General features: G+C 40.8%; 1 protein-coding gene across 2 annotated transcripts in view; it reads left to right on the top strand.

Moving 5' to 3' along the window:
• Nucleotides 1-26,379, top strand: part of hlcs (holocarboxylase synthetase (biotin-(proprionyl-CoA-carboxylase (ATP-hydrolysing)) ligase)) — a 32,043-nt gene that overhangs the window by 1,510 nt on the left and 4,154 nt on the right. The window contains exons 2-7 of one of the 2 annotated variants that reach the window (XM_061055736.1): nucleotides 1,593-1,733; nucleotides 2,724-2,886; nucleotides 3,643-4,661; nucleotides 6,835-7,014; nucleotides 13,270-13,550; nucleotides 25,498-25,565. In XM_061055736.1, coding sequence (XP_060911719.1) covers nucleotides 1,593-1,733; nucleotides 2,724-2,886; nucleotides 3,643-4,661; nucleotides 6,835-7,014; nucleotides 13,270-13,550; nucleotides 25,498-25,565 — 1,852 coding nt within the window. The remainder of the gene's footprint in view (nucleotides 1-1,592; nucleotides 1,734-2,723; nucleotides 2,887-3,642; nucleotides 4,662-6,834; nucleotides 7,015-13,269; nucleotides 13,551-25,497; nucleotides 25,566-26,379) is intronic. The other variant, XM_061055737.1, reaches the window with a different exon arrangement.

Here is a 26,379-nt window from a genome sequence, read left to right as displayed (position 1 = left end):
TATTATTATAATTATAATCAGGAATTAAATCAGTTAGGAGATGCTAGAAGCTTATTAGGATACGCCCCTTGAGATGTACCATCTCGTTTTAAAGGGTCTCGACAGAAGACAGTTTACAACATGACATGCAAATTGAAAAACAATTTAAAAAGGAATAGAAAAGACAAAACAAATAAAAACAAAGTCAAAATGTTAACAATAACCACATTTTTTGCCCCTATGTGACTCAGATCTGATATTTCAATGACAGGGTGAAAAGCACAAGTCACATGGAATGTGATCTTTTCAAATCAGATGTGGACCACTTTCATTTGTGGATCCAAATCAGACACAGGTCGGATCTTTTACTATGTGATCTGAGTCTGAACGGCGAGGTCTGAATGCATGCGACTTTGACGTCACAGGCTGGCAGCATGAGAGAAAGGGGAGAGCTTACATTACCAACCATGTAGACCTAGGCTATAACTCGAGTTTCATTCATTTGTTTTCACCCGCAGTCTGTTTTACAGCAGCTGAGTAGCACGAGGGGCAGAACTAGCGGACACCGTGTGCACTTATTAAATGATCACGGATCATCTCTCTGCAAAAGGAAATAAAACACACAGTGCAAACATAAGGCCCCACGCGCAGCATGTAATCTGTGTGTAGGCAGGGGCACTAATGTTTATCCTCCAGTAGGTCAGTGCGTTTTCACCTCTGCTGATTGGCACCTCACGTCTACCCTGCCTCCATGGCTTGTGTGTGTGCGGTTGGCTGTGGAGTTAGTGTTAGTATCTCTGTGGACATGCCTGGCATGGAACGTGTGGCTCGTGTGTGAGAATCTGAGATCAGCACAAACTCAGAGACTTTTTTCGAGGTCCAGCCTGTTACCGATCACCGCAGAACAGCTGACAATCAGTCGATCACAGTCACCAGCCGGTCAGTCAGTGCGTCTCTAAAAATATTGTTGTTACTTCGAGTGTTACATCTTCTCTACACATTTACAAATTGGAGCTGCACACATCTTTTAACAAAAGCAGATTTAACCATTGGATTATTCAAACTCATTACATGAATCACAAGATACTTTTTAAATTGACCATACGCAGGGCTCTGAAAAGCCTAGCAGTTCATGTTGCACGCTCCATATGCGGAGCCTTTAGTCCTCATCGCAGTGGCCGTGGGTTCGATTTGGACCACGGCCCTTTGCTGTATGTCATACCCCACTCTCTCCTACAAACGTTTCCTGTCCCTCTTCAGCTGCCGTATCAAAAAAGGCAAAAGGCCCCATAAAAAAAACCTTCTTTCAAAATTTTTTCAAAATATGCAAAATGAATCAAAATCTTTGCAAGTAAAACCAACCATCAAGTTATCTCTAATGAGTTTTCCCAGAGCCAAATTTTTTTCAGTCTTCACTCATCTTGACTAATCGTCGGCTCAAACCTGTCAAATAGTTAAATTTCTTTGTGTGTGTGAGTGACTACTGTAATCTCTCCTCTCCACAGAGTCTGCATGACCTGACTGTGACTCTCACTAACTACTAATCTCTGTAACAAGCTTGTAGTGCTGTGAGTTACTACCATCCGCCTGTCTCTGTTCTGTACCGTCCACAGGCATGCGATGACCTCAGCAAATGGACTGTGCTGCTGGGCTCTTCTCTGGTTTGTGGTCCTCGAATAGAAGACATTTCATTCATCATAGAGGCTACAGGACACAGAGTGGGCTACAATTCTGCTCACACATCCAATAAGAAAGTAGGCAACACACATTGACCACCAACCAGAACCATCAGTCTCCTCAAACACATTCATCTTGATCAGACAAGTTTGATCTGACACACTCACTTAACTCTGTGAGAACAGAAACATTTGAAAACCGCTGATTGAAACCGCTCCTGTCCGATGGTGAAATTACTTCACACTGTATAGAACTGGTGGATTTTCACATTTGAAAATGTCGACCATATTTTGGGGTATTTCCATGATGTAGTACTGACAGAGTTAAATATATAATGTTTACATGTGTTGATCACAAGAACAGAGAGAACAAGTGGACCTGCCACAGACGGACTACATTTAGAGAGAAGGCTGAGCCAAAAAAAAAAACAACATGAGCAAAGGATATTCTCCACAAATTCACAACTACTGCGGTTTCATTGAAATACTGCGATTTTATTTAGAAATACTGAACTCTCTTTTTAAACCTTTTGATGCCTTAATTACCATAATTACTGTTTCCTACATCCTTTCACCCTTTTATTGTAATAAAAATCACAGTTAACATGCTTCTTTGTAAATGTCATCACACCCGTGACCCTGAGAAATGCCAAACTTAAATCACAAGCTTTTGGTCTGAACACAGCTGCATTGTGTTGAATATAGCTTAAGCAAAAACAAAATTGTGTTCCATCAATAACAGCCTTCCACTCTGACAAAATGCTGGGACCTAGTAAGGGTGTAAACATACAAATATTTAGGTGTTGTCATTGTCTGCACCCTCAAAATGTATCCAAACTATACTACAGAAAAGCATCAGTGTCTGTCATTTCAGAAAAGTCTGACACTTCCGTCTGCAAACATGGAACTTTCCTATCCCATGTTCGTGGTGTAGCAAGAACAATATCACATCTACATGCATCTCAGATATCATTTTGTGTCTGTGTTTGTTTGCTCAGATGTCCATGGGACTGGGGTGTTTGTGTGTAGACTGAACTTTGCTAACACATGCTGTGCTATTGTGTGCAGGTGCTGAAGTGGTCAGACTACTGTCTTCCTCTGGCCTGTAGCCCTGGCACGCCGTTTAGGGCGGTGGCTCAGGCCAGCGTGGATAACTTCAGTCGACTGGGGGTCGCGTTTATAGAAGATCGCCTTCAGCTGGACGATGGACTCCTGCCTTCAAAGATAATCCGTAAGTTTCCTTCAAAAAAATGTATCTTTACTCTACCCTGTTACTCTGTTGTATCATCATATATCACCATGTCCCGACCAGGAGGCAACCTCCAGTATTGAACAATGACGCCTATGTGAAAGTGTAAAACATTACAGTTCCTAGGGTGGCCACTTGAGGCTGGCTCAAAAAGCCCCAGAAGTCACTTCACACCCATGTTCTACAATTCACTTAGCAGACGCTTTTATCCATGTTAAAATGCTTGTTTGGTCAGCAGAAGTAAACAAGTTCACAGCCTGGTTCAAAAAAGGATTTTGGTCTGAATGGTTCGTGTCTTCATCAGCACACACTGTACGGGGGTGAATGTTTGTCATTACTCGTACATTTTGATTTTATGAAGGATAAGAGTTATGTATAATTAGGGTCATGTTAGTACGTTGTAGCTGTTTGTCAGGAGGCTTCACCTCAACTCCACCTCTTTAAACAGTGTGCATTGTTTTGGTTAAGCCTTGCCCATCGTTTAGGAAATGTACTACAGATACAGACAACAGAACCAAATGCAGACACAACATACCACAAAAAGAGCAGTGAGCTGTATTCAATAAGCTTTGGTAGAGTGACTACACACTACATGCTGAGCAGCTAACAAAGACAGTTACTGGCAAATGCAGTGAGAAGATATTGCTGATGCTTTAAGCTGGATGGATAAAAATACATGTGTTTTCAAAAATGTAAGTCATCAGATTTGACTAATGTGTGTATTTTTTGTGTCATTAGCTGTCCTCCTCAAAGAATCTACCCTCAGTGAGCTATTGGAGAAGCAGCGTCCAAAGACTCCAAAGACTGACAGGTCACCATGTGTGTGTAAACCCTCATCTGAGCTTTCACCTCATCACTTGTCAGCTGACTACCTGCCCCATCAGTGCCGCAAAGGCAGTCTGCTCCTCCCTCCAGAGGCAAAGAGGCGGTTAGAGGAGCGGCGAGGGTCCGAGCCACTACGTGGCACCCAGGATCTGGGACCTGTAGGTGAGCCTGAGGACCATTCCTTAGGGAACCACCGACACATGGAGGGCCATGGACACCACCTGCATCTGTCCAGCTGCAACGAGTGTTTGGAGCTGGAGAACAGCACCATCCTGTCGGTGAAATACGCCTCAGCAGAGAATATACCAGACCTGCCTGATGATGATTCTGTGGGGCTGGACAGCGGGGATGAAACTCTGGATCTAGATGAAGCCAAAGGGCTCTGTGGTCACAGCAACAAGTTTGACTGTAACAGCAAACCGCCAAATGTTCTGGTGTACACAGGGGACTGCCAGGACCGCTTTCAGGCCCTCAGTCAGCTTCTGTACGAGTGTATCAACATGGAAAACTACACTATCTACCCCCTGCTGCCTCAGCAGGCTCTGTCCGACCCCTGGATGGACAACACCAGGCTCCTAGTCCTGGCAGAGGAGGGGACTCTGACCCCGCAGCTACAGACCCGCTTTCTTACATTCCTAAGCCAGGGGGGCAGGGTCCTGGGGCTGGCTTCCACCCTGTGCCCTGCAGGCCTGTGTCTGGAGGACAGGCAGAGGCAGCCCGGGCAGGTCAGCAGGCTGAGTTTCACCCGGGAGGACAGCACAGAGCTGGAGCTGAGCGTGTTGGCCAGCAAGAAGGTCTTCATCAGGGACAGTCAAGGAGGAGGGGAGGTGGAGCTCTGGGGGGAGCTGAAGGGGGATGTCCCTCATCAGAGAGACATGGTAATAGTCAGGGTGACCCACGGAAGAGATGGCGGGGAGGCTGTCCTGTGCCAGGTAAAAAAACACAAGACATTATTAGCAATGACGATGGTGCAAATGTACATTAAGGTTATACACTATTTTCATATAAATGTTTATATATATATCAGTGTTTCCCCTAGGTTTACAGCGTTGGGGGGGTAGGGGGACATGCCGACACAAACACTTGAAGGAATCTTGGTGTTCATGTGTTATTTTTAATGACAGCTGTCCTGTTCTATCGGAAAGGTATCCTTAAATGACTTATTTCCCTGATTATGGACTCTATCCACTATCCTATCCCTACAATAAAGGCGCAAAAAGCCCAAAAACAAATCTATATATATATATATTAGGGGCGCGGGGGGGCCGCCCTCCTAATATAATGATAGGGGAAACACTGTATATATTTATATATGCATATGAAGTTAATATATATATATCCTATGCTCTTTCAAAAATTACAATTAGATAACTTCAATCATACAAAAATAAACTTGATTATTAAGAACATTAAGTGTGCACTCTCACTAGGCAATCAATACTTTGCCTAAGCACATTTGAACTCTGAAGATCCGTTATTGTTTTTTTATAATGTGTATGCTGATGCTCTGTGCTATGCTGAAGCACAGTATACTCCCTTGGCCCTGGCAAAGTTGGAAGAGGTGGGCTTCAGCAAGGCACAGTTGCTCATGCACAAGCATGGGTATGTAACAAGCACATGTTGTATGATCGATTGCCGCCTTGCATAATTGAGAGATCCAGGAGTTTTAGAGTGACATATACGGCCAAAACCACTCAAAGTCAGTAAAGTGGTGCGGTCTTGTTCACTTTGTTGTTCTCCACTGTGCTGACTCTGAGACCACACTTCTTGCAAACTAAAGGACACTTTATGATGACGTAAAACTGTGCATGTGTCGTACTACGACATGATAACGTATATACAAGAGCTAACTGTACTCAGGCCTGGATCAGCCTGGAGAAAGTGTGTTCAGGCCAGCGGTGGCCCAGGGAGGGGGTCAATCATGCTTTGGCACGATACAGGACAACTGGGCCTAGTTTGAGTTTCCCTAAGTTAACTAGCAGTAAATAAGAAAAGACAGCTTTTCATCACAGGATGTTTAGGTGTATGAAAAAACAACTTTTTATGTTCTTACTGCTACATCAATTGTAATTTGTTCAGAACCCAATTAACTACCAAGTAGGGTACCCAGCTGTAGTAAAAAGATGAGAGTGTGGAGGAATTCATCTATCATCGTGTCAAACTGAAATTATTCTGAACATGTCCGGAATAGTACTAATCTTCAGATGCTGCAGTACAAAATAAGGCTAAACATTTTTTTAAAGATGGCCCTTGAAATGGCAATGACCAAAATGTGTGACCACCACCACCATGTGAGATAACCTGCAGAGTGGCAAAACACACAAACCTCAGTTTAAGCTTCCAGCTAAAATACAGTATAACCTAATATAAACTATTACCAATATACAGATTATATAAACTGTACTGTATAGTAATATGTTGTGGTGTTAATATAGGCACTGTGCTGTGTTATGTATATTATATACTGAACTATATTACACTGTACTGTATAGGTATATGTATTTACTGTACTTTAGGTATATAATGCTCTGTTAGTATTAAATGTACTTTTTGTATTGTGTACATTGTACTGTTAGTATAAACTGTACTGTGCAGTTTGTACAGGTGTATGCTGTACTTTAGTCATATACTGCTGGTTTTATAGGTTATATACTGTACTTTAGTCATATATTTTAATATGAGTACAGGCAAATACTGTACTCAAGCAACATCCATTATTATAGACATATATTTAACTGTTTGTATATACTTTTTTTTGTATTGATACATAGTGTACTGCTTGTATAAACTGTACTGTACTGTGCGGTTTGTACAGGTGTATACTCTACTTTAGTCATATACTGTAATGTTAGCACAGGCATTACTATTACTAAAGCAATATCCTGTTATAGACATATACTTAACTGTTTGTTTATAGTGATTTTTTTTTTTGATACACAGTGTACTGTTTATATTAACTGTACTGTTTGTATTGGTTTATTCTGTATAGGTATGTACAGTACTGTTTGTAGGTATAGGTATATTCTGTAGGTATATACTCTACTGTTTGTATAGGTATATACTGTAAAATATAGGTATAAACTTGTTATTTATTTCCTTCTGCAGGTCCATCTGGAGGTCTCTCCTGACTCACAGCATCTGACCTCAGAAGGTTTTAAAGATCTGAAGGTGAACAATGCTCTGCGATATGAAGTCCTGACAGAGATCCTCTCCTCTCTTGGTCTCAGCTGTGAGCTCAGCCAGACCCCGGCCCCCAGCCCCGTGCACCTGCTTACCACCTCACAGGTAACACTGCATCAGTCAGGCCAATTAAGACAGGAGCTGAGATGATCTCTGAGGAATCCTCCTCTCAGGTCTCTTCCTAGCATACAGTGACAGATCTTATCTTTGTCATAAAATGTTTAGATAAACTTTAAATGACGCTGCAGCAACACAGAGGACAAGATATCGTTTTTTGGGTTTGCTCTGAATTGTTCCATCTTAACATGAAACACAACTGCATCACATAAATAGAAGCAGAGAGTGTTTTTTTCAAACAAGTTAGACATCACTCAGCTGGCACACACAACAGGTTACTCAAACACAGACGCACATGCAGCATGATGTGTTTATTTAAGTTAATTTTCTTAGCAGCAGCACACATGTGTTTTTCATGCAGCACATGTGGAAACAATCTGTGGTCTTTAATGTATGGAAATATATGATGATGAATGCAGCAGATGTTTGATCAGACTCAGTGACTGCAGCCTGAAACGCTCAGAGTGAAAAACGTGCGTTTGATCAGTGGAAATGTTTAAGCTTCACTTTGTCCTGTAGCTGTCAAAGAAGTCAAATAAAAAACCTCCAATAATAATTTAAGATTGTGTGAAAATAATTATTTAAAAGCTCTAACTTTAATGTTTATCCAAACAGAATTCAAGTTTTCTAAGTTAGTCTCCATGGCTGCTGCACTTTGATCAATAACCACAGAGAGGAGAGGGCAACGAGCTTCTAATGAAGCGTAGCAGGTTCTGATCTACATTATTCTTATTAAGTCGTCTAGATAGGAAAAACAACACTATGCAATCCAGAGTTTAAACACTACAGTACAGAATAAACCAAAACATAACCCAAATAAAATCCAGGGTTTCTGTCTCTAGCTATGTTGACATGGACATACATAATCTGAATGAAAGCCTGATCATAATAAAATGCTCTGTGAAGTTCAAATCCCAAATTTGAATTATTTTAATGGGATTAAAAAATTTGGCACATGTAAACATTGCTATTGATATACGGACAGAAAATCCACATTGATTTGAGGTTTTTGCAAAGTTTAGTGTTCCCTTACATACAGTATGGTAAATGGACTTGAGCTTATAGCGCTTTTCTTGTCTTCAGACTACTCTAATCGCTTTTTACACCCATTCACACACTCATGGCAGAGGTTGCTATGTAGTGTGACCATCAGAAGTAACTAATCCGGGGCGCTGGCGGCGCAGTGGTCAGTGCACGCGCCCTTTATATGGAGGCTATGGTCCTCCAAGCGGGTGGCCCAGGTTCAAATCCCACTTGTGTCTCCTTTCCCGCATGTCATTCCCCACTCTCTCTCCCTGATTTCTGACTTTTCCACTGTTCTATCTCTCCATTAAAGGCAAAAAAAAAGCCCAAAAATAAATCTTAAATCTGTAATTCAGGGTTAAGTGTCTGGCCCAAGGATACATCGGACATTTCAGGTTTTGAAATCCTATTTGTTATTTAGGTAAATCTTTCAAAATAACTCAAACAATGATAAGCTGAATCCTTTCCTTTGACTCATAAAACCTGTGAAATTACAATAATCCAAATGGAACAAACCAGCCCCTTCCTTCAGACTCTTAGTATTGCAGTGTTTCTCAATCAATAAACAAAGGTTGTTTTTTTCCCCTGAGCAATTCAAAAATGTGATATTTAAGAATTGCATGTAATAGCAGCAGCTTATGTTTTCAGAAAAGTTGTGTTTTTTATTGAGTAGGATACCTGCAGTAGTGGAAAACAACCAGTTGGGGGAGTCAAAGCTCCAGGCTGCAGAGAAATAGGATGTGAGGAGTCTTTAAAGTGTCAGTCACAGATCAGACTGTGAACACTAAAGTAAGATTTCCTAACTTTACAAACTACACTTAAATAGTTAGAACTACAAGTTATATTCAATCCGTCAATCTGTATTTGTATGGTGCCAATTCATACTAACTGTTATCTGAAGAGCAGAAAACTTGGCATCATTTAGTAAAAAAAAACAGTGGCAATGAAGAACTTTCTTTATCAAGCAGAAACTACGAGCAGATCCTCGAGCAGAACCGGAATCATGTTAAATAAAACCATCAACTATAAAAACAAAACACTCACAGGGAACAAATTACTGCAATTCTAACATTTTAGCCCAGAAGAACTACAGATTGAAACGATTAAACAGTTTTTCTATACATCTTTATAAAGGGAAGCCTTAGCCTTGTATGTATGTAACTAATATTGTGAAACCATACAGATCTTAGTCCCTCACTGCTTGGGATGGCATCGTTACTGTACTTAAGGCTTGTTATCACATCAATACATGATGTCTCTTTTGCTCTGCTACACACACCATACACACAAACACACACGCACACGTGGGTGTAACCTAAAGGTTGTGGGTTTGATCCCCAGCTCCTGCAGACCCATGTCAGAGTGTCCCTGGGCAAGAAAGTGAACTCCCAAATTGCTCCTACTGCAGTGTCAGCAGTTGTGAATGTGTATGATTGGCTTAGTTAATACTAATGCTTTTAGTTGATTAGTTTATACTAACCCTTTACAAAGCAGCCTCTGCCGTCACTGTGTGAATGTGGTGTGATGGGTAAGTGGGACCTGCAGTCTAATAGCCCTTAGGTAGTCAGAAGACTAGAAGAGCACTATACAAGCTCAAGTCCATTTAGTATTTACCATTTACACACACCTGCTCCTCCTGCTATTTGCATGGTACGCACACACCTCTCCTCTCTCCTGCTGGTTTTTCACATGCACAGTGGGAGAAAATATCATGGATTTGGAATCAGTCAGCCCACCACAAACATTTTAGTCTGAACTCGTCTCATTATGGAAAACAACACTTACGTTGTGTATTCAGAGTTTTTATTATCAAAAGATCTATTTTGATGCCAATTAATTTTTTCTAGTCTCTTTGATAAAACGTGGTGGTCAGAAAGAAGTCCAATGTCTGAAGCCAGAAGTAGATCACTTGTATCTAACCAGTTCAGTGCCAGTGGTGGACTCTAAATCCTGACTGAATGTCCTCAAATGAACTGTTGTCATGGAGGAAGTCACAGAACTGATTAGCTACTTTCTTTAGGATCTTTGCAATAAAGGGAAGGTTAGATATAGGTCTATAGTTAGCTAAGGTGCATGAATCAAGTGTAGGCTTTTAAGAGGTTTAATGACAACTTCTTTAAATGACTGTGGTACACATAGCCTGTGAATAAAGACATATTGATCATGTCTAGTATTTTGAAATGAACACAAGGTACTTGTGCCCTAATGAAAGGATAAACTCTCAGTGAAGACACCCCTCATCCCAATTACGCCCCCGTGACCTACTGATAACTTTAGCTGTTTTTGCATTTGCACTCCTGAAAATATTTAGATCAATTTAGGAGGGCTGCTCCGGGTATTCTTTTGACCTCGCTATTGACATATGCACCTCACTGGGGTGTGGGCGGGGGTCTCCTCCAAAAAAATAGAAATAGCAGACGAAGCAACACAGTCTGCTATATGACACTATAATGATAATATTTGCCTTTATATCAATGCTACGTGTAGCTCAACGGAATCACAGTATCAACAAAAGAGCTGAGAACAACATACTGACGAACAGAAGACGTAATGCAGCCGTTTAATCATGTGCAGGTCGTCTGTAGCAGTCATGTGCATTCACTCTATGCACCGTGCAGCAGTCACAGGATAAATGTCACCCCCCCCCTCCAGTATGCTCGGGGTCAATTCTCCGGGGAATATCCTGCTGGGTTCTCACATCAGCTCACTCGGATTTGCTGCGGGAAAATTCCGAGGTGTCTGGCAGGAGAAACTCTGTTTGAAGTCCGAACGAAAAATGTGTCACACATACAGCTCCACCTGCTAATATCAGGATTTTTCTGCAAGTGTGAAAGCCTTATTACTTAACCTTCCTTATAGCCTTCAGTTTCCACCACAACCAAAACAAAATATAGCCTGGTGGTTATGCCACATGTTCAGAGGCTAGAGTCCTCGCAGTGGTCGACGGTTTGAATCCGAACTTGGCCCTTTGCGGCATGCCATCCCCTACTTCCAGCATCCCCCACCTCTCTTCAGCTCCTGTGGTTTTTGTAGTGTGATTTGGACAACATAACAATAAAAAAAGTTAAACTTTTCAGCTCAAGACCCGGGAGTCGCAGCGCTTATCGATGTCACTCACAGATGAGTTTCTCATGAGTTCACTACTACTATCAGGGATGCAGAACGTGTAAATAGCAACATCACTGTTAACGTAATGTTTGTCACCATGCTGAGATAAATGAGCTGCTGGGCTAACAAAGAGAACACACAGCGACTGTGTTCAGACCAGAGTGGGTTGAGGGGAGGACGAGATGATTCCTGCAGGGTTTGATGGGAAATACTGTTCATTTAAAGTGAGCGTATGATTAATGTGAAGTGTCAGTATGACTCTGAACACATCACATCCTGTGAGATCTTCTGAAGATGACTTCATGTTAATGTCACTTCCAATTACATTCCATATTTCAGACACAGTTTTTACATCCCATACAGAGCGAGGAGAATAGAGGAAAGTATTCATCCCAGTGAGGTGATCACTTTAATACTGTGTGTGTGTGTGTGTGTGTGTGTGTGTGTGTGTGTGTGTGGCCTCAGGGGAGAAACCTGATTATTAAAGAAAAACAGAACAGAGTGGACAGCTGCCTGATTAAACCATGCCATTAATTAACTCCAAGAATCCATCAAATACATGACCACTCTGTCTCTTGACAGCAGTGTTTACATCAAATGTTTCTACATTTGTAATAAAACCTGATCCTGAAACACAAACCCAGACATAGATAGATAGATAGATAGATACATATATATATATATATATATATATATATATTATGATGCCATATAATACTGTCTGCAGGCCCCTGACTTTGTTATACCTGCAAATTTGGTAACTTTTATATCATCTAAAAACAGCTAAATTAAGATTTGAGATCTTTCATTAAACTCTTTCCCTTCACAAAACAATCAATTATTATACAAAATACACTAACAGAAATTGTAGAGGAAGAGTAATACTACAGTATATCTAAGGCTAAGCTAAAAATGTAAAACTCTGTGCTCTTGTAGACTGTCCTGAGGGGTTTCTTTTAATCACTGTCCTAATTCAGTAAATTTAATAAATGTTTAACGAACAACACTAATCACAAGATGGGCCTCTGCTATGCTTCTAAACACGTTCTTCTGGATCGTTGCTGCAGATGGCGTGCTGCTGGGAGACCCACCTTACTCCAACTGATACAACTCTTAATATCAGTCTAACTTTACACTTTTACAACGCTTTACAGCTCAAACTGCTATACTTGATGTTATCAATCCTCCTCCACTTTATCATCATTGTCATTTTAAATGCTATTATTAGACCTGTTAAATTTAAATGTTATAAAAGATATGATCAGTCTACTATCATTGCTTTACTGTTTCTGCTAAAATGACACTTATACCATTATTATTGGCATTGTATTCTGCATCTACCTCTATCCCACTTTCTCAGTCCAACACAGTCTCAGCAGATAGCTATTCAACTTGAGTCTGGTTCTGCTTGAAGTTTCTTTTACTTTGCTAAATGTTGCCAAGTGTTTTTCTCATAGTGGATTAATTTATATAACAAAGAGGACAGTCTAGACCCGCTCTTTTTGTTAAGTGTCTTGAATGTGCATTGGTTATGAATGAATGAATAGGCGCTATATGATTAAAAAATGGATTTATAAATATTATTTTGACATATGTCAGTGGTTCTGAGAATTGATAAAAGAAATTGTCTGAAATACAACGGTCCATCTTAACTCAGATTATATTTAAAGTGTGTCTGTTTCTGTCTGTTAAAACATGAATTATGAGAGCCCTGATCTCAATTTGTTCCATGTGAAGCAGAAAAAGAGCAGTAAAATGATCCTCTCATATGTGCTGTGCGCGTTTCCTTTAAACTGGCTCCCAGGTTCATCACGCACAACTCTCATTCCACTCGCTTAAAAAAGAATATAAACCAGTTTTTTTGTTAGCAAGGTCAACTGAAAGAAGGTCCAATAGTCACTGTCTGAAAGAGGACATATCACAACTTGTCGCAGCGGAGTCGGACATACTTCTGTCAATAAATCAATTTGAACTCGGTGCTTGTATATTGGTAAAAGGACCGTAGTCCAATTTCATTACCTAATTAACTGTGCATGTAAACGTGCTGACTCTTTCTCAAATAAATGTCACTAAAAGCTCCACTGATGGTGTTCTCGTCCTTCTGTGTCTCAGGAGGTCAGGTCTGTGTTCCTGCAGTGGCTGCAGACGTGCGCTGATCCAAACGGCCTGGTCACCGTATCCAAAGCACCCCTCAGGATGGTGTCCTGCTCTGAGCTCCAGGGTGGTTCTGGCCAGCCTCAGGACTCTCTGGTCCTGGTCACAGACTCTCCACCATCTCAGAGCTGGGCCAACTTTAGTATGGAGACCTACACACAGAACCTGAAAACCAGTGTACTGGGTCACACCCTGTTGTATGCTGAGGTGGTCACCTCCACCATGAACCTGCTGGATGGGTAAGACACTTACTCCGATTCCGATTAACGTACTGACGGGTTACAAGCCGTAAAAACTCCTGAAAATTTTAGGCAGACTGTCCCTGAAATCGTTTAAAATTTGTGTGTTCACACATGCACCTCACAGTGGGAGACATATTAGGTGATATATAACTTGTGTATATATTGTCATATCCTTCCAGTGCTATATCAGTTCTTTTTAAGGCCGCTTTACCACGGTCAGTCTGTAAACAAACACAGTGGAAGGAGGGAGATCAGGCTCAGATGGTAGTAGCTTGTTGTGAGACAGGTAGCCACGTTCTGCACCTGCTAGCTTCATATCATCTGGTAATGGGATGGTCACCTGCTAGGTGAGCATTCAGTTTATCAACCAACAAAAAATTTTAATTGCATGCTAATCGCAAGATGAGCGAATTAGTAATTAGCCACATGCTAGGCAGACTTTGGTAAGATGTCAGTCGATTCAATTGGTACAACACGTAAACTTTAAAATCCGGTGTTTAAGACGCACTTTTAATACCATGTTTTCATCTAAAAAGTCCGCATATACACTGGGTAAAGCTGCTGACCAAAATGATGTCAGTGTAGTTATGAGAAACAGAGTCAAGATAGAAAGAGTGACAGGATACAAATACTTAAGTGTATGGGTTTAATGAAAAAAACAACATACAACTTTAATATAAATAATTTTGTAGATTGACTCAAGCAAAAAAGTGGATTCCTCTCATTCTGATTTGTAGATCCTGATCCTTGTCAAAATTTTGCTCGTCATTGGAATCTCATGATTGTAAACTACCTATTGCTGCAGTGGCCTATATAAATGAAATGATATACTGCATGACTGTTGCTAAGGATTTGGGTTTAGTCCAATCACAAACAAGTAGTAGAGTCCTACCCATTCCATGTGCCTCATGTACAGAGGCTACATGAATCATAGACTGTATATAATAGTGGGAGTAGCCTGAGTGACGTCAACCATTGCTTACTGAATGGGGATTTGGAAGCCTGTCGATGGCGGTCACCATGCTTGAAATGCTGCCTCAACCTAAAATTCAGTCACCTTGACGACTGACTGAGAGCTGAAGCTTCCACTTGTCAGTCGTTAGCCACGTGTCTAATTATGAATAACTCTTATCATTCATGAATCAAAACAGATGAGTAATTAAAAAAAAAACACTCCATACTGTGTGCAGAAGAAGAAAAGCTAATCAAACCAATTTCCTTATTTGAATCAGACTATAGACATGTTTATTTCTGCTCCAAAAAACAAACAGGCGTTTAATGGGTGTCCACATGACTTCCAGGCTTCTGCAGCCAGCCTCAGGCGGACACTCGATGAACTGCAGGTTTTTGCACTTTCGCACTTCCGGAGGTCGCTGGTTGGTTTGAACCTGACCTCGGCCCTTTGCTGCATGTTATCTCTCACTCTCTCCTCTCGATATGTCCTGTCTCTCTTCAGCTGTTCTGTCCAATAAAAGCAAAAATAACCCCCCCCCCCTATTACAAAAATAGTTTGAGAGAATCTGAAGAAATCTCGATGTGCAGGAGACGAGGCTAAAAAACAATATTTGGTGGCCTTGATCTTCAGGCCTTCAGACGGCCCTGCTTTAAAAAAAAAACATGATCCCGTCCCAACTTTTATGAAATGTGTAGGTGGCATCAAATCCAAATAGAAGACATTTTCTAAAAACAATAGAATATTCAATATTTGATATTTTGTCTTTGTGCTGTTTTCACTTAAATATTGGATTTCAATGTTTTGCTAATAATTAAATTCATTGTATTTACTTTTTACTCAGTGTCCCAGATGTATTCAATTTGGAGTTGGAGTAAATGTTTAATCATATATATACACATGTGGAACTGAGATGGGGTTTTTTATCCAACACACACACACACACACACACACACACACACACACACACACACACACACACACACACACACAGACACACAGGCTGGAACAGATTATACTGCTGGCTGACCTGAGTCCAGCCGAGCAGGTCAGTCTAATAGAGTCTTTGTTTGGAGCTCACATGTGGGTGGAGCAGGCTCTGAGGCTGCAGGTGGCAACAATTAAAAGTGTCATAAAGTTTGAAAAATGGCTGCTGGAGCCGAGCTGAGCTGATTGGAACAGACACTGTTGTCATTAAGCTTCCACACAAAGCTAACCCCCAACCTGTGCTGCTAATATTTGACTTTCCAGATGTTTCTGTGCAGCGGCTTGATTAATGTTATTATGTAGGAATGCTTGTTTTATTTCTGCTGCACATGTGTTGATTAGGCTCTAAGTATGATGGAGAGAGATCAGGCTCTGTGGTGGAGCTGACAGGTCCAAAGTGGAGCAGAGTGCAAGGCTCTGACTTTACTCTCTGCAGCTGTAAAACATGTATCTTTCTGTGTGTGCGAAAATTAAAATCACACTCTAACTGAATATTTTTTTTGGCAGCACGTTGTTCACTGTATTTTCATTAAAGCTTGAGTTGTGCTCATATATAGAGGGCAACATTTGTTGAGTCCTTTGAATCTGAGTCTTTGTCTTAAATGTGAATTAGGTTGAGTCAGTTTTCAGCTGATTGTAGGGACGCTCCCTCACAGTAGGTTCACAAGATCACAGGAGAACTACAAGATCAAACGTGATAGAAAGGACAATGTGCAAAACAACATGTAACTTTGGCTTTCTGAGGTTGATTTGCTGTTCATTTGGTGCCTGTTTTGACGTCATGTTGATAAAGTGGTAGGATATACAATCCAGACTCAGCATGTTGTGTTTTTATTTGAAAGTTGACTTTCTGTCAGAGTCGATCTGCTCTGTTCAACTTGCATCAAGCTTCATCAAAAAATAGACTTGGTGCGTATTTGGAGTGCTCGGCAGGTCTTGTCTTGTCTTGTCTTATGCAAATTGTGTTGTTTAATAAGGTGACCATTGGAAACAACCAATAGGAGCAGCACCAAACAGGAAGCTAGTAAACATGGTGCGGAGGTGAAGAAAACATGCTGTTCTCCTTTTGATTGTGTAAAGAGTGGAGAGGAAAAAAAGGTGGACAGAATTTGATGCTGCCCTTGATATCCCCTGTGGGATCCTTCGCTGGTTCACCTACAGAAACCTTTAATGATTTTTTTTTTTCATTCTTCTAGTGTATGGAAGGCAATGTATTGTAAATGTGAGACTGAATGGCATATTTGAAAAACGACTTCAGAGCATATTTGACGTTATAATTTTGAAATAATGTTAATTATATTAGAAACGGTTTAAATACATTTCTAATATTTCAGAAGAAATGTGTACGTAATGGATTCAAGAAGAGTAGAAACACAATTAAAATATGAATATTAATACAAGTAGATAAGAGACAGAGACTTTGTGAATTGGTGCTATATGTGCTTTTTAAATGATTCAGTGTGAAGTCTGTGATCAAACTGATGATTTGAGTCCAGCAGGGTCAGATATTCTGTTTCTGTGTAAATCATCACACAGGTATAGAAACACTTTATGTGATTGGTTCTTCTGTTTGCATGTACTACATGCACTCACCTGTCAGCATGTCACAGTGAAAACATACACAAAACAGCACCATCACCTCCACAGTAATTTAAATGTGTTTAATATTCAGGAAGCAGTAAAAGAATCACACATGTTGCTGTCATTCGTCCTCACTGTGTTTCTGCCGAGCAGCTGATAATCCACCAGACAGAAAGTCGTCTTGTTTTTACCGCTCACATTCCAGAGCATGTCAGAGGAGCAGCGTGTTTTAATATGCTGATGTGCTTAATCAGATAGTCAAACAGATGTTGATTTTCAGAGATTGCAGTGAGTTATTAGAGTCCTTTGAGGTGACAATGACTGCTTTTTTTCTTCTATGCGGAGGATAAATAAAGCTTTGAGAGCTAACAGGCGCTCAGGGAGCCGCTTTCAAGCCCCTGCAGGTCCGAGCGGCTCAAGTTGAGGAGCTGATGAAAACAGCTTCGGTGCAGAGGATTGAAGCTGAGGCTGAATGGCCGGCTCACTGAGTGTTTGTTCTCGGTATTAATGCTTTGTTTGGCCGCAGCAGCTAATAATAGCAGCACAGAGACACAGCAGAGTGTTCTCACAAGGTCACACCTCACTGGAATCTCAATGAACCTCCATCAGCAGCTTCACACATGGACACAGACATGTCCCTGCAGCTGCTAGGGCTGTTTATTAGACTGTAAGTGCTTTTATATACATTATTAAACATCACTTATTCACTTTTCCATTCAGAGAAAGAGGAGGAAATTGATGCCAGTCCACTGAGAACTTTAGGGAAGCAACTTGATCAGAATAAAGTAAACTGTGAATTCTCTCTGAATAACGTGAAGAACATAGTCAAATTCAATTATTTAAAATGTGGAAGCAAGATATAACCAATTAGAAACAGGGTTATTTAGTAAACCTACCTGTAACGCAATCCTCATCATATTATATGTTATCTCTTATTATTCATTGTGAATAATTAATTACAAAACCTGTAATTCATTCAATGTTTTTAAGCAGATTGACAGCCCTAGTTTCAACCATTAAATGTTACAGCGCTGGGGTTAAATCAGCTAGCATGCTGCTGTTGACAGATATTTATTTACTGCAGGAGGACAGCATGCATGCAGCAGCATTGTTGTACTTAACAATAGTTTGCTAATGTTAACTAGCTGACTTCAATCAGAAAAAAAATCAGGCCCCTAAATATGTGTAGTATCTCTAAATAAATTGCTGACTCCTCATTTTTTTATGAAAAAAACATATTCAAAACGTCTTATGTTAATGATGAGGTGACAGTTTAATACAGCACAGATCTTCTGAGTTTGGCGGATCTTAAACGCTCAGCCCCAGACCTACCTACTGTACAACAATGATTTATCTCAGTACTCATGATCCTCAGTGTTATCCTATGCCATGGATACACACTGAGTGAAGAGGAGTGTGAAGCAGCAGAATGCAATCCTTAAAAGAAGAACTCCTTAGTATGTGCATAAATAAATCACCCAAAGACATCTATTAAAGCAACATATCCAAGTGTTCAGAATTTCATTGGATACAACAAACGCCTTTCATCAGCATGCAATTGCCTGGGTCTAGATACATCAGAACAGGTTCATGCATTTTCAGATGAGAAATTCAACAAGCTGGGATTGTAAAACAGTATTCTTCATTAAAACACCCCTGCTTTAATGAGGGTACAAAATAGACCGGAGCTGGAAGCCTTCTAATTTTATATGCAGGAAAAACCCCCTGGACTCATATTCATATTAACTGAAGAGAACACAGAAAAAACATCACACACACTATTAATAGATGATGGGATTATTTAATTTCTGGGTTAGCATGTGTTATGATCAATGCTGATTGTATGTATGTGAGTGTGAGCGTCTCACTGCGGTGTCTACGTTGAGAGACGTTATGATAACAGACTGGGGGGTGTCAAACAGCACTTGGCTGGTCCAAAAAACATAATGATTCTTTCCTGCTCAGCTAAACTTGATCCCTGTGCCTGCAGCTACACACTTCCTACTTATTGACTTTTTCTTCTAGGAGCTTCAGGCTCAGAAGACCCAAGGGTCCACTTTCACTTCATCCCCCCCCCCCACCTCCTGTTATTTTTCCCTCAGAGGTGGCTATGAGTAAAGGAAAAGAAGCAGCAGTGGATGTAAATGTAGTTTTGATTATTTTCCCTGATACTTATGGCCAAACATAATTTTTTTCCCCATGTTGTCTGCACATGTGGGACGCATGCTGACACACACACACACACACACACACACACACACACACACACACACACACACACACGTCTTGCCAACGCTGTCACTTATTCTCACACTGCGCAGAGTCCCATGAACAGAACAGTGCAGCAGCTGAAGAGTAAAACAAGCTAAACAAAGGACTCTAGTGAAAGCTGTTCCAGTTGTCTGGACAGAGAGCCTGGTGATCACTGTTTGTTTTCACAGGTAATCCAATATCCAAACTGACACTGTATGAATTAGGGTCCTGTTTCCTGTGAAAAATACAGCCCACTTCTCATAACCGTGGCAACAGGTTCAACCATAAAAATCTAATTGGCTCAATTGACCTTGCATGCTCCACCTGCAATTATCACAGATTGTCAGCAGATGCCTCTTATTTCGGGGGAACACATGGAGCCGTGTTTGACCTGAACCCAGTTTGTGTCGACAGGAGGGGCCGGTATGCTCTGGAGCCCTGAGACCCCTCTGATGGGAAGGGCCACATAGTCCAACTCAGGGGCCACAAACGCAAGAATTTCATTTCAGCCTAACCGAAGTGGTCTGATGGGGCCAGAAAGAGGACTGCCTCAGTACATCAGGGGCGGAGACCACCGCGGTATGAGACCTTTGGGGGCCCAGCGCCTTAAAAAGACTGAAGTGAATTCATAACTCTGCTGCCAGGCTTTAAACGCATAGCAAGAGAAATGACTACATTACACCTGTCCTTGTTTCCCTTAAGCAGCTACATATGGATTAAGAACTTATTTAAAGATCTTATTGCATGTTTTTGAAGCCTTACATATCCTTTAGAAATGTTCCTAGGCATCTCATTTACTATTTAGCAGTTTTTTATTGATTGATTTAAAAAAAAATGTTTGGCTCTTTTTACCTGTTAATTTGTTTTTATTGATTTGTTGCATTATCTGTCAATTTGTGTATTAGTTTTTATTCCACTGTCACTTTTTTTCTTTTAAGATTTATTTTTGGGCTCTTATTATTGTAGAGACAGGACAGTGGATAGAGTCAGAAATCAGGGAGAGAGATGGGGGTGAATGACATGCGGGAAAAGAGCCACAGGTCGTACTAGAACCTCGGCTGACCGCCTTGGATGACTGCAGCCTCTGCACATGAGGTGCAGGCACCAACCACTCCCCCAGCAGTACCCCGCTTTTGTCACATTTTAAGTCATTTTGACCTTTTATAGTCAAGTTTTAGTTGACCGCAACTCAAAAGTTGTGGGTCGAATTTTAGTCTACTTTTAGTCAAAACACTTCCCGTCTTCTTAAATAATTCAGTCAGCGTAATACAGGTATGATAAACGTGGTATCATGAAGACAGTATGTATAAGCTGTTTTTCTAAACTCATTATAACATGAAAAACCTTAAACAGCTAAATCAATAAAATGAACATATAATAATCAAACACTCAAAGGGAACAGGTTACTGTACTGCATTACATTAAGACCAGAAGAGCTACATTAAATGATTAAACAGCTTTTTTATACATTATTAAAAAGTGAAGCCTCAGCCTTATAAGGTGGGAAATCAGTGATATTATAACACTATGAAGTACAGATCTTGAGTCTGCAGACACTGTACAGTTTCAGGACGGTTTAAACTAGACGTTTAAATTGTAAGACTGATTTTTGGGCCCAAATGTCGGCCTGATTGGACGTCTTTAGTCATGCAGTGTTTGACTGCCAATCACTGCCCTGTAGGTTGTATGATTTTCTGGCATGTGTCATATTTCGGTCACAGTGATAGCTGAGCCACAAGCTAATTCCCCATCTCCATGACTTTTGTCCTGATTTGTCCGGGCAGCGTCTCACATGATCACCTAAAATCAATCTGTCTTCCAACCCTCCGACCATAAAGGAAACATGGGCAGGAATTATCTGTGGACCTCAAGCTGACAGGGAATATTTGTTATTATTTAGCTGCTAGTTAGCTTGTGTTTAAGTGTGATGCTAAGTGTGTGAGAGGGAGAGATTGAGAGCTTTTTGTGGGTCTGTATTGGAGCCTTTGCATATAATAATAATTTATACTTCATTAATCATGTGAGGGGAAATTCAGTTTTACACTCTGTTTAATGAACATGAAGAAAACACATGCACAAACAGGATCCTATGGACATGCATTAATGGAGAGGTCACAGAGAGGGGCCTGTCCACAGCGAGCACTCCAGAGCAGTTTTTTGGGGTTAGTTGCCTTGCTCAATGGCACCTCGGCAGTGCTCAGGAAGTGGACAGGCACCTCTCCAGCTACCAGGCCAGTTTCCAGACTTGATCCGTGCCAGGACTTGAACCGGCGACCCTCCGGTTCCCAACCCAAGTCCCTACAGACTGAGCTCCTGCTGCATATGACACAATTTAAATACACATAGAGATTTCAACCTCTGACTTGTTGAAGCTCTCTGTTGACAATTGCTCGGCCCCAATTTTACTTTTACAGTGTGAGCTCTCAGGTGGTGCCCGACAGTCGGGGTCATACAGTGTGAGCACATGAATGGTGAGCTGTGGTGGTGCATCATAAACAATTAGGTTGTACAGAGTGCGCTGGGCTTCATTCACTGACTGAAGGCTGTACAGTAGTTAGCTCCTAAACACTAGTTATCACATCACCTTGTGCTCTCTCTGTGGCTCAGCTTCACACACATCATACACATACACGTCTCCTCTTCCTGCTTGTATTTTGGGGGAATGAATTAGATGCACAGCGGGGGGGAAATATAATGGATTTCAAAAGCCCACCACTAAAATTTGACTCCCATTGTGTCTCATTAACAAAAACAAAACATATGTTTCATCTGAGTTTTTATAATCAAAGATCTATTCATAGCATTGCAATATCTCATCTTAGTCATGGAACAAGGTTGTTGCCTTCCTGAGCAATTAACACTGCACAGGGAGGCCACGACCATCAGGACATGGGACCCTCAAACAATGATTTATGTCCCATGGCTTTAAAACTGAAACACACACACGCACCAGCATTGCGGTCCTACAGTGATACTTTTGTACTAGAGTGTGAAAAACAGCAGCGTGAACACTTGAAGGTGTCTGACGGTGACTGCAGTCCAGAACCTGAGCCAGGGCAGCCGGCGGGGTCCAGATGGACAGTACAAGGTCACTTGAGTGGTGCCTCAGCTGCCCTGTGGTAATGGAGCTCCCTTTCTCATTGATCACTTCCAATAGTGCTATTTGGAAATGATCATTTGTGCTGTCCCTCAGTAAACAGGATTAGCTCAATTAATCACATTTACAGATTAGTTTGTCCTCTCTTATTGATCAGCCCCTCTATGCTGCTGAATGATCAATGCAAACACGCTTATGCACCCAAAATCCTGTTTCAAAAATGAGCATTGACGGCAGAGATAATCTTTTAATCTGAGATATTTTAATCCGGGAAGTGAGAGGGTTTGGGTCTGGAGGATAAATGGCTTTCAGGAAAATGATATTTTCACTGGTGGCATCAAACACAGCCACTTGATTGGTTACATTACGCATAAAAAACATCTGCACAAGCTTTACTTTGCGCATCTGTAAACATGTCGGTGTAGTTCGATGCAGTCAGAAATGTGCTCATAAGAAGAAGAGCTAACAGGCTGACAGTCTCCTCTGCTCTCTCTCTGTGTGCCTTGTGTCTTTGACGTGCACACAGCTTATTATCACATGTCCTTCTCTCACAGATGACTCTGCTGGGGAGGGGTCTTTGTCCTCCTGACCCCAAGTATCTGAGGGGGTGACCCCAGTGGCTTAGCTGCCCCCCCCCCCCCCTAAAACAAAGAGTCCTGTGCGAGGATTTAGAGGCCCACGCTCTTCGTCAGGACAACAGTGACCCCTTTTTCTCTCTGATGATTGTGCTACTTTGTCTGTCTTTGTTCTGCTGATGTCTGAATGAATGGACGACAACGGTGGCAGTGGTCAAAAGAGATCTCAGCAGTAAGAGGAACATTACAGAGGGTGCACCACTGTCTCTGCTACCACTGTCCTATTAGGTTAATTCAGCTTACGTTTAGCTTTGGAAATGATTGACACTGTCCTGATAACCTTTTAAATAACGCTGATTTTTCAAAAATATTTCACCACCTTTTTCCTTTTCTCTCTGCCATGTGTCTGCTTCTTTGACAGTCTTTATCAGCAGTACGTTTCATGGAGTCGCCCAAACACACAACTCTGGTTTTAAAATGTTTCACTTTGCAATTCTGTTATTACAACAGTTGGAGGCTGATACCTGTAAATGGCAGAGAACGACTGAGAGAATGCAGAATCACACCAGCAGCAACCACAAGCCCATTTAAACAACAGCAGGAGAAGTTTCATAAATAAAAGAGGAAGTCACACCACAATCAGTGCACCCACTGTGGACTCCCCTCTCTCTCTCTCTCTCTCTCTCTGATAACCTTCAGTCTCTGTATCAGACATTACTCGCAGTACTTAACACGATGGGTAGTTTGTGAGGAGAGATCACTTTTCTTTGTACATAATATGATCTTAGATGCTAAAAAGGCTCTCCTTGATATTTGTGTCATGTGGAAGTTGAAGGATATGTCCTGAACAAATAGAACTCCCAAATTCCTTAACGGTGGTGCTGGATGCCAGGACATCAACACATGATGTCTGTGTTAAAGTATTTGTGCTCCCACATTGTTCAGATCTCTGCTTGCTTAAAAAGAAACATGATCTCATGTTGTGTCAATCACTCACTCCAAAACTTCCGGATGTCTTTTTTTTTTTTACTAACAGGTTCGATTTTCTGCGTTATTTCGCATCCTTCCCTGTGTGAGTGAGTGAGTGAGTGAGTGAGTGAGTGAGTGAGTGAGTGAGTGCGTGCGTGCGTGCGTGCGTGCATGTCTGTTGTGTCCCTACCTCAAACATACACTGCCAACCTCTGATTAGGATCAATTGATGAATGGAAACTGGTTGTCTTCTTGTTTTAAGCAGTGGAGCAGTTTTCTTTTTCTTTTCAAGGAGTGAAAGAGCCAAAAAATGATCTTTACTGCTTGATCGGTACTCGACAGTTTGTCTTTTCTCTTTCTTTGTCAAAGGTTTTTGTGCGTAACGTTTTTCTTATTGAATTACGGATCCAAAAAACACGCATCCGCAAAATACGGACTCAATGTGCAAAGACCTTAAGTCAGAGCTGTGTGTGAAATATAGACCAACCAGCGAATTCCTGAGCCTGAGCTTTTTTCCGATTTTAAAGTTATTCCTCTTTACATTTTTTTACCGTCACGCACATCTGGCTGACTACTATGCATAAATTGCAGTTTGGACTGTTAGGGTCACAACATTTAAAAAAAAAAAAAATGGACAGCCTTTATTAAAATATTACAAAGTTGTGTTTTTTAATGATTCTTTTGGACTTAGACTTAACTCTTAATATAGCGTTTATATGTTATATTTTCTCCAGTGGTGAACTTACAGAATGGTTCTCATTTAGTTTTATAAGTTTAAATGGTCAGGGGCTCTTTTGAACTTCAAAGCAGTTTGTTCTTGTAGTACTAATCTCTGTATTCTCCCAGCCTAAAGCTTTATGCTCTCAGTGCTGTTAGCCTGCAGCACAAATGAAACAGGCAGTGTGATTACCCCCCCTGAGCTCACAGTGTAACTCTGATTAACACTTGGACAAATCTCTTACAAGCTTCTATGTGGCTCTAACACTGGCACTGATCTTACGCTGCATTACTGCTGACTAGCTTTGCATCACAATAGCAGAAATACTGCACTCTTTTCCTCTGCTCATTATACGTTAACAGAGCGAAGGGGCAGCGGTCTACTTGTTTCAATACATCAGCTTTATTCACCCTAATGATAGTCAGCTGTTATAATCATTCTTTAATGATCTGTTGTGTCTATCTGTATGTTGCTGCTTGTACAGAAGAGGTCTTTCTCTTCTCTCTTCTTTATTTACATGAGTATTCATTCCAAAAAACCTAACATGTAAAGGTACAGACACTGTTCCCTCAACTTGTCTTCCACATTCATTCACAAAATTGAATTTAATTTCAAATGAAAGAGTTCAAAAGGTCATCAGTAAAACCATAAACATAATGCAGACCACAGCTCTATATAAAGATCATCTCTCATGTCATGTGCATCTCTCAAATGAAATGTGCTTTACAATGAGAATGATTATGAAGTCTGTGTTGAGTTTGAAACACTGCAGCAGGTTCTAATGTCCCCGTGTTCCTCTCATCCTCCTGCAGGCTCAGTCTGAAATCACCGAAAGACGTGGGCTTAATTGCAGTCGCTGCTCGACAGAGTCACGGCAGAGGTGAGAACCAGTACACATACCTCCCAATGTTTCATCTGAACCCACTTCCTACATGTCAATGTGTATGTATGATGCATGCACTCTACACTCTCTCTTAAAATACTACACCCTGACCAGAACCAGACATGTTTCATCTTCAGCACTGCTCAGTCTGAACCTCACGAAAACAAAGATTTTCAAGATTTTCTGACTTCAGTCTTTTTAAAACTTGAAAACCACTTACACATAAACGTCACCATGGTCCTGTTGAAGATACTTGACAGTATTCAACAGGCTGTGATTGCTTAGTAATTATGTAATTTAAATGTGAATTATCATACTAATTTAAAATTTCATTAAATGTGTTAAAGTTAAATTTTTAGGGATTATTGATTGTATTATAGCTTCAACTTTCACCGATTTTCTGTTGATTGAACTGTCTCAAATAAAGAACTGGTTATAGAGCAGTCTCAGTTTATTAAAGATGGCTCTAAAACCAGACAATCAGCTAGATAACTGTTTCTGTATCATTTGATTGAATGATAATCACTCTTAATATCACTTACAAATGAAAATGTTTTTGTCCACAGTAAGTGCCAAAATAGATACCAGATGAAAGATTCTTACATTTGCTTTGAGTTACCACTTATGTGAGGGTTTTTAAGATGGTTATGAATCAGACTGAACTTAACACTGATGCATCTACATTAAGGTTGTCACAATACAAATGTTATCCATGGCGACAAAAATAGAAGTCCTTGACACCCCAATATTTAGGAATTCCTTGTTTTGAATTACCAAACATTGCAGATAAATTCCTGCACAAACATGGTTT

The sequence above is a fragment of the Labrus mixtus genome, chromosome 14, assembly GCF_963584025.1.
Source record: "Labrus mixtus chromosome 14, fLabMix1.1, whole genome shotgun sequence".
NCBI lineage: Eukaryota > Metazoa > Chordata > Actinopteri > Labriformes > Labridae > Labrus > Labrus mixtus.
The sequence above is the reverse complement of the archived record's forward strand: the minus strand, read 5'-3'. Positions and strand labels throughout refer to the sequence as shown.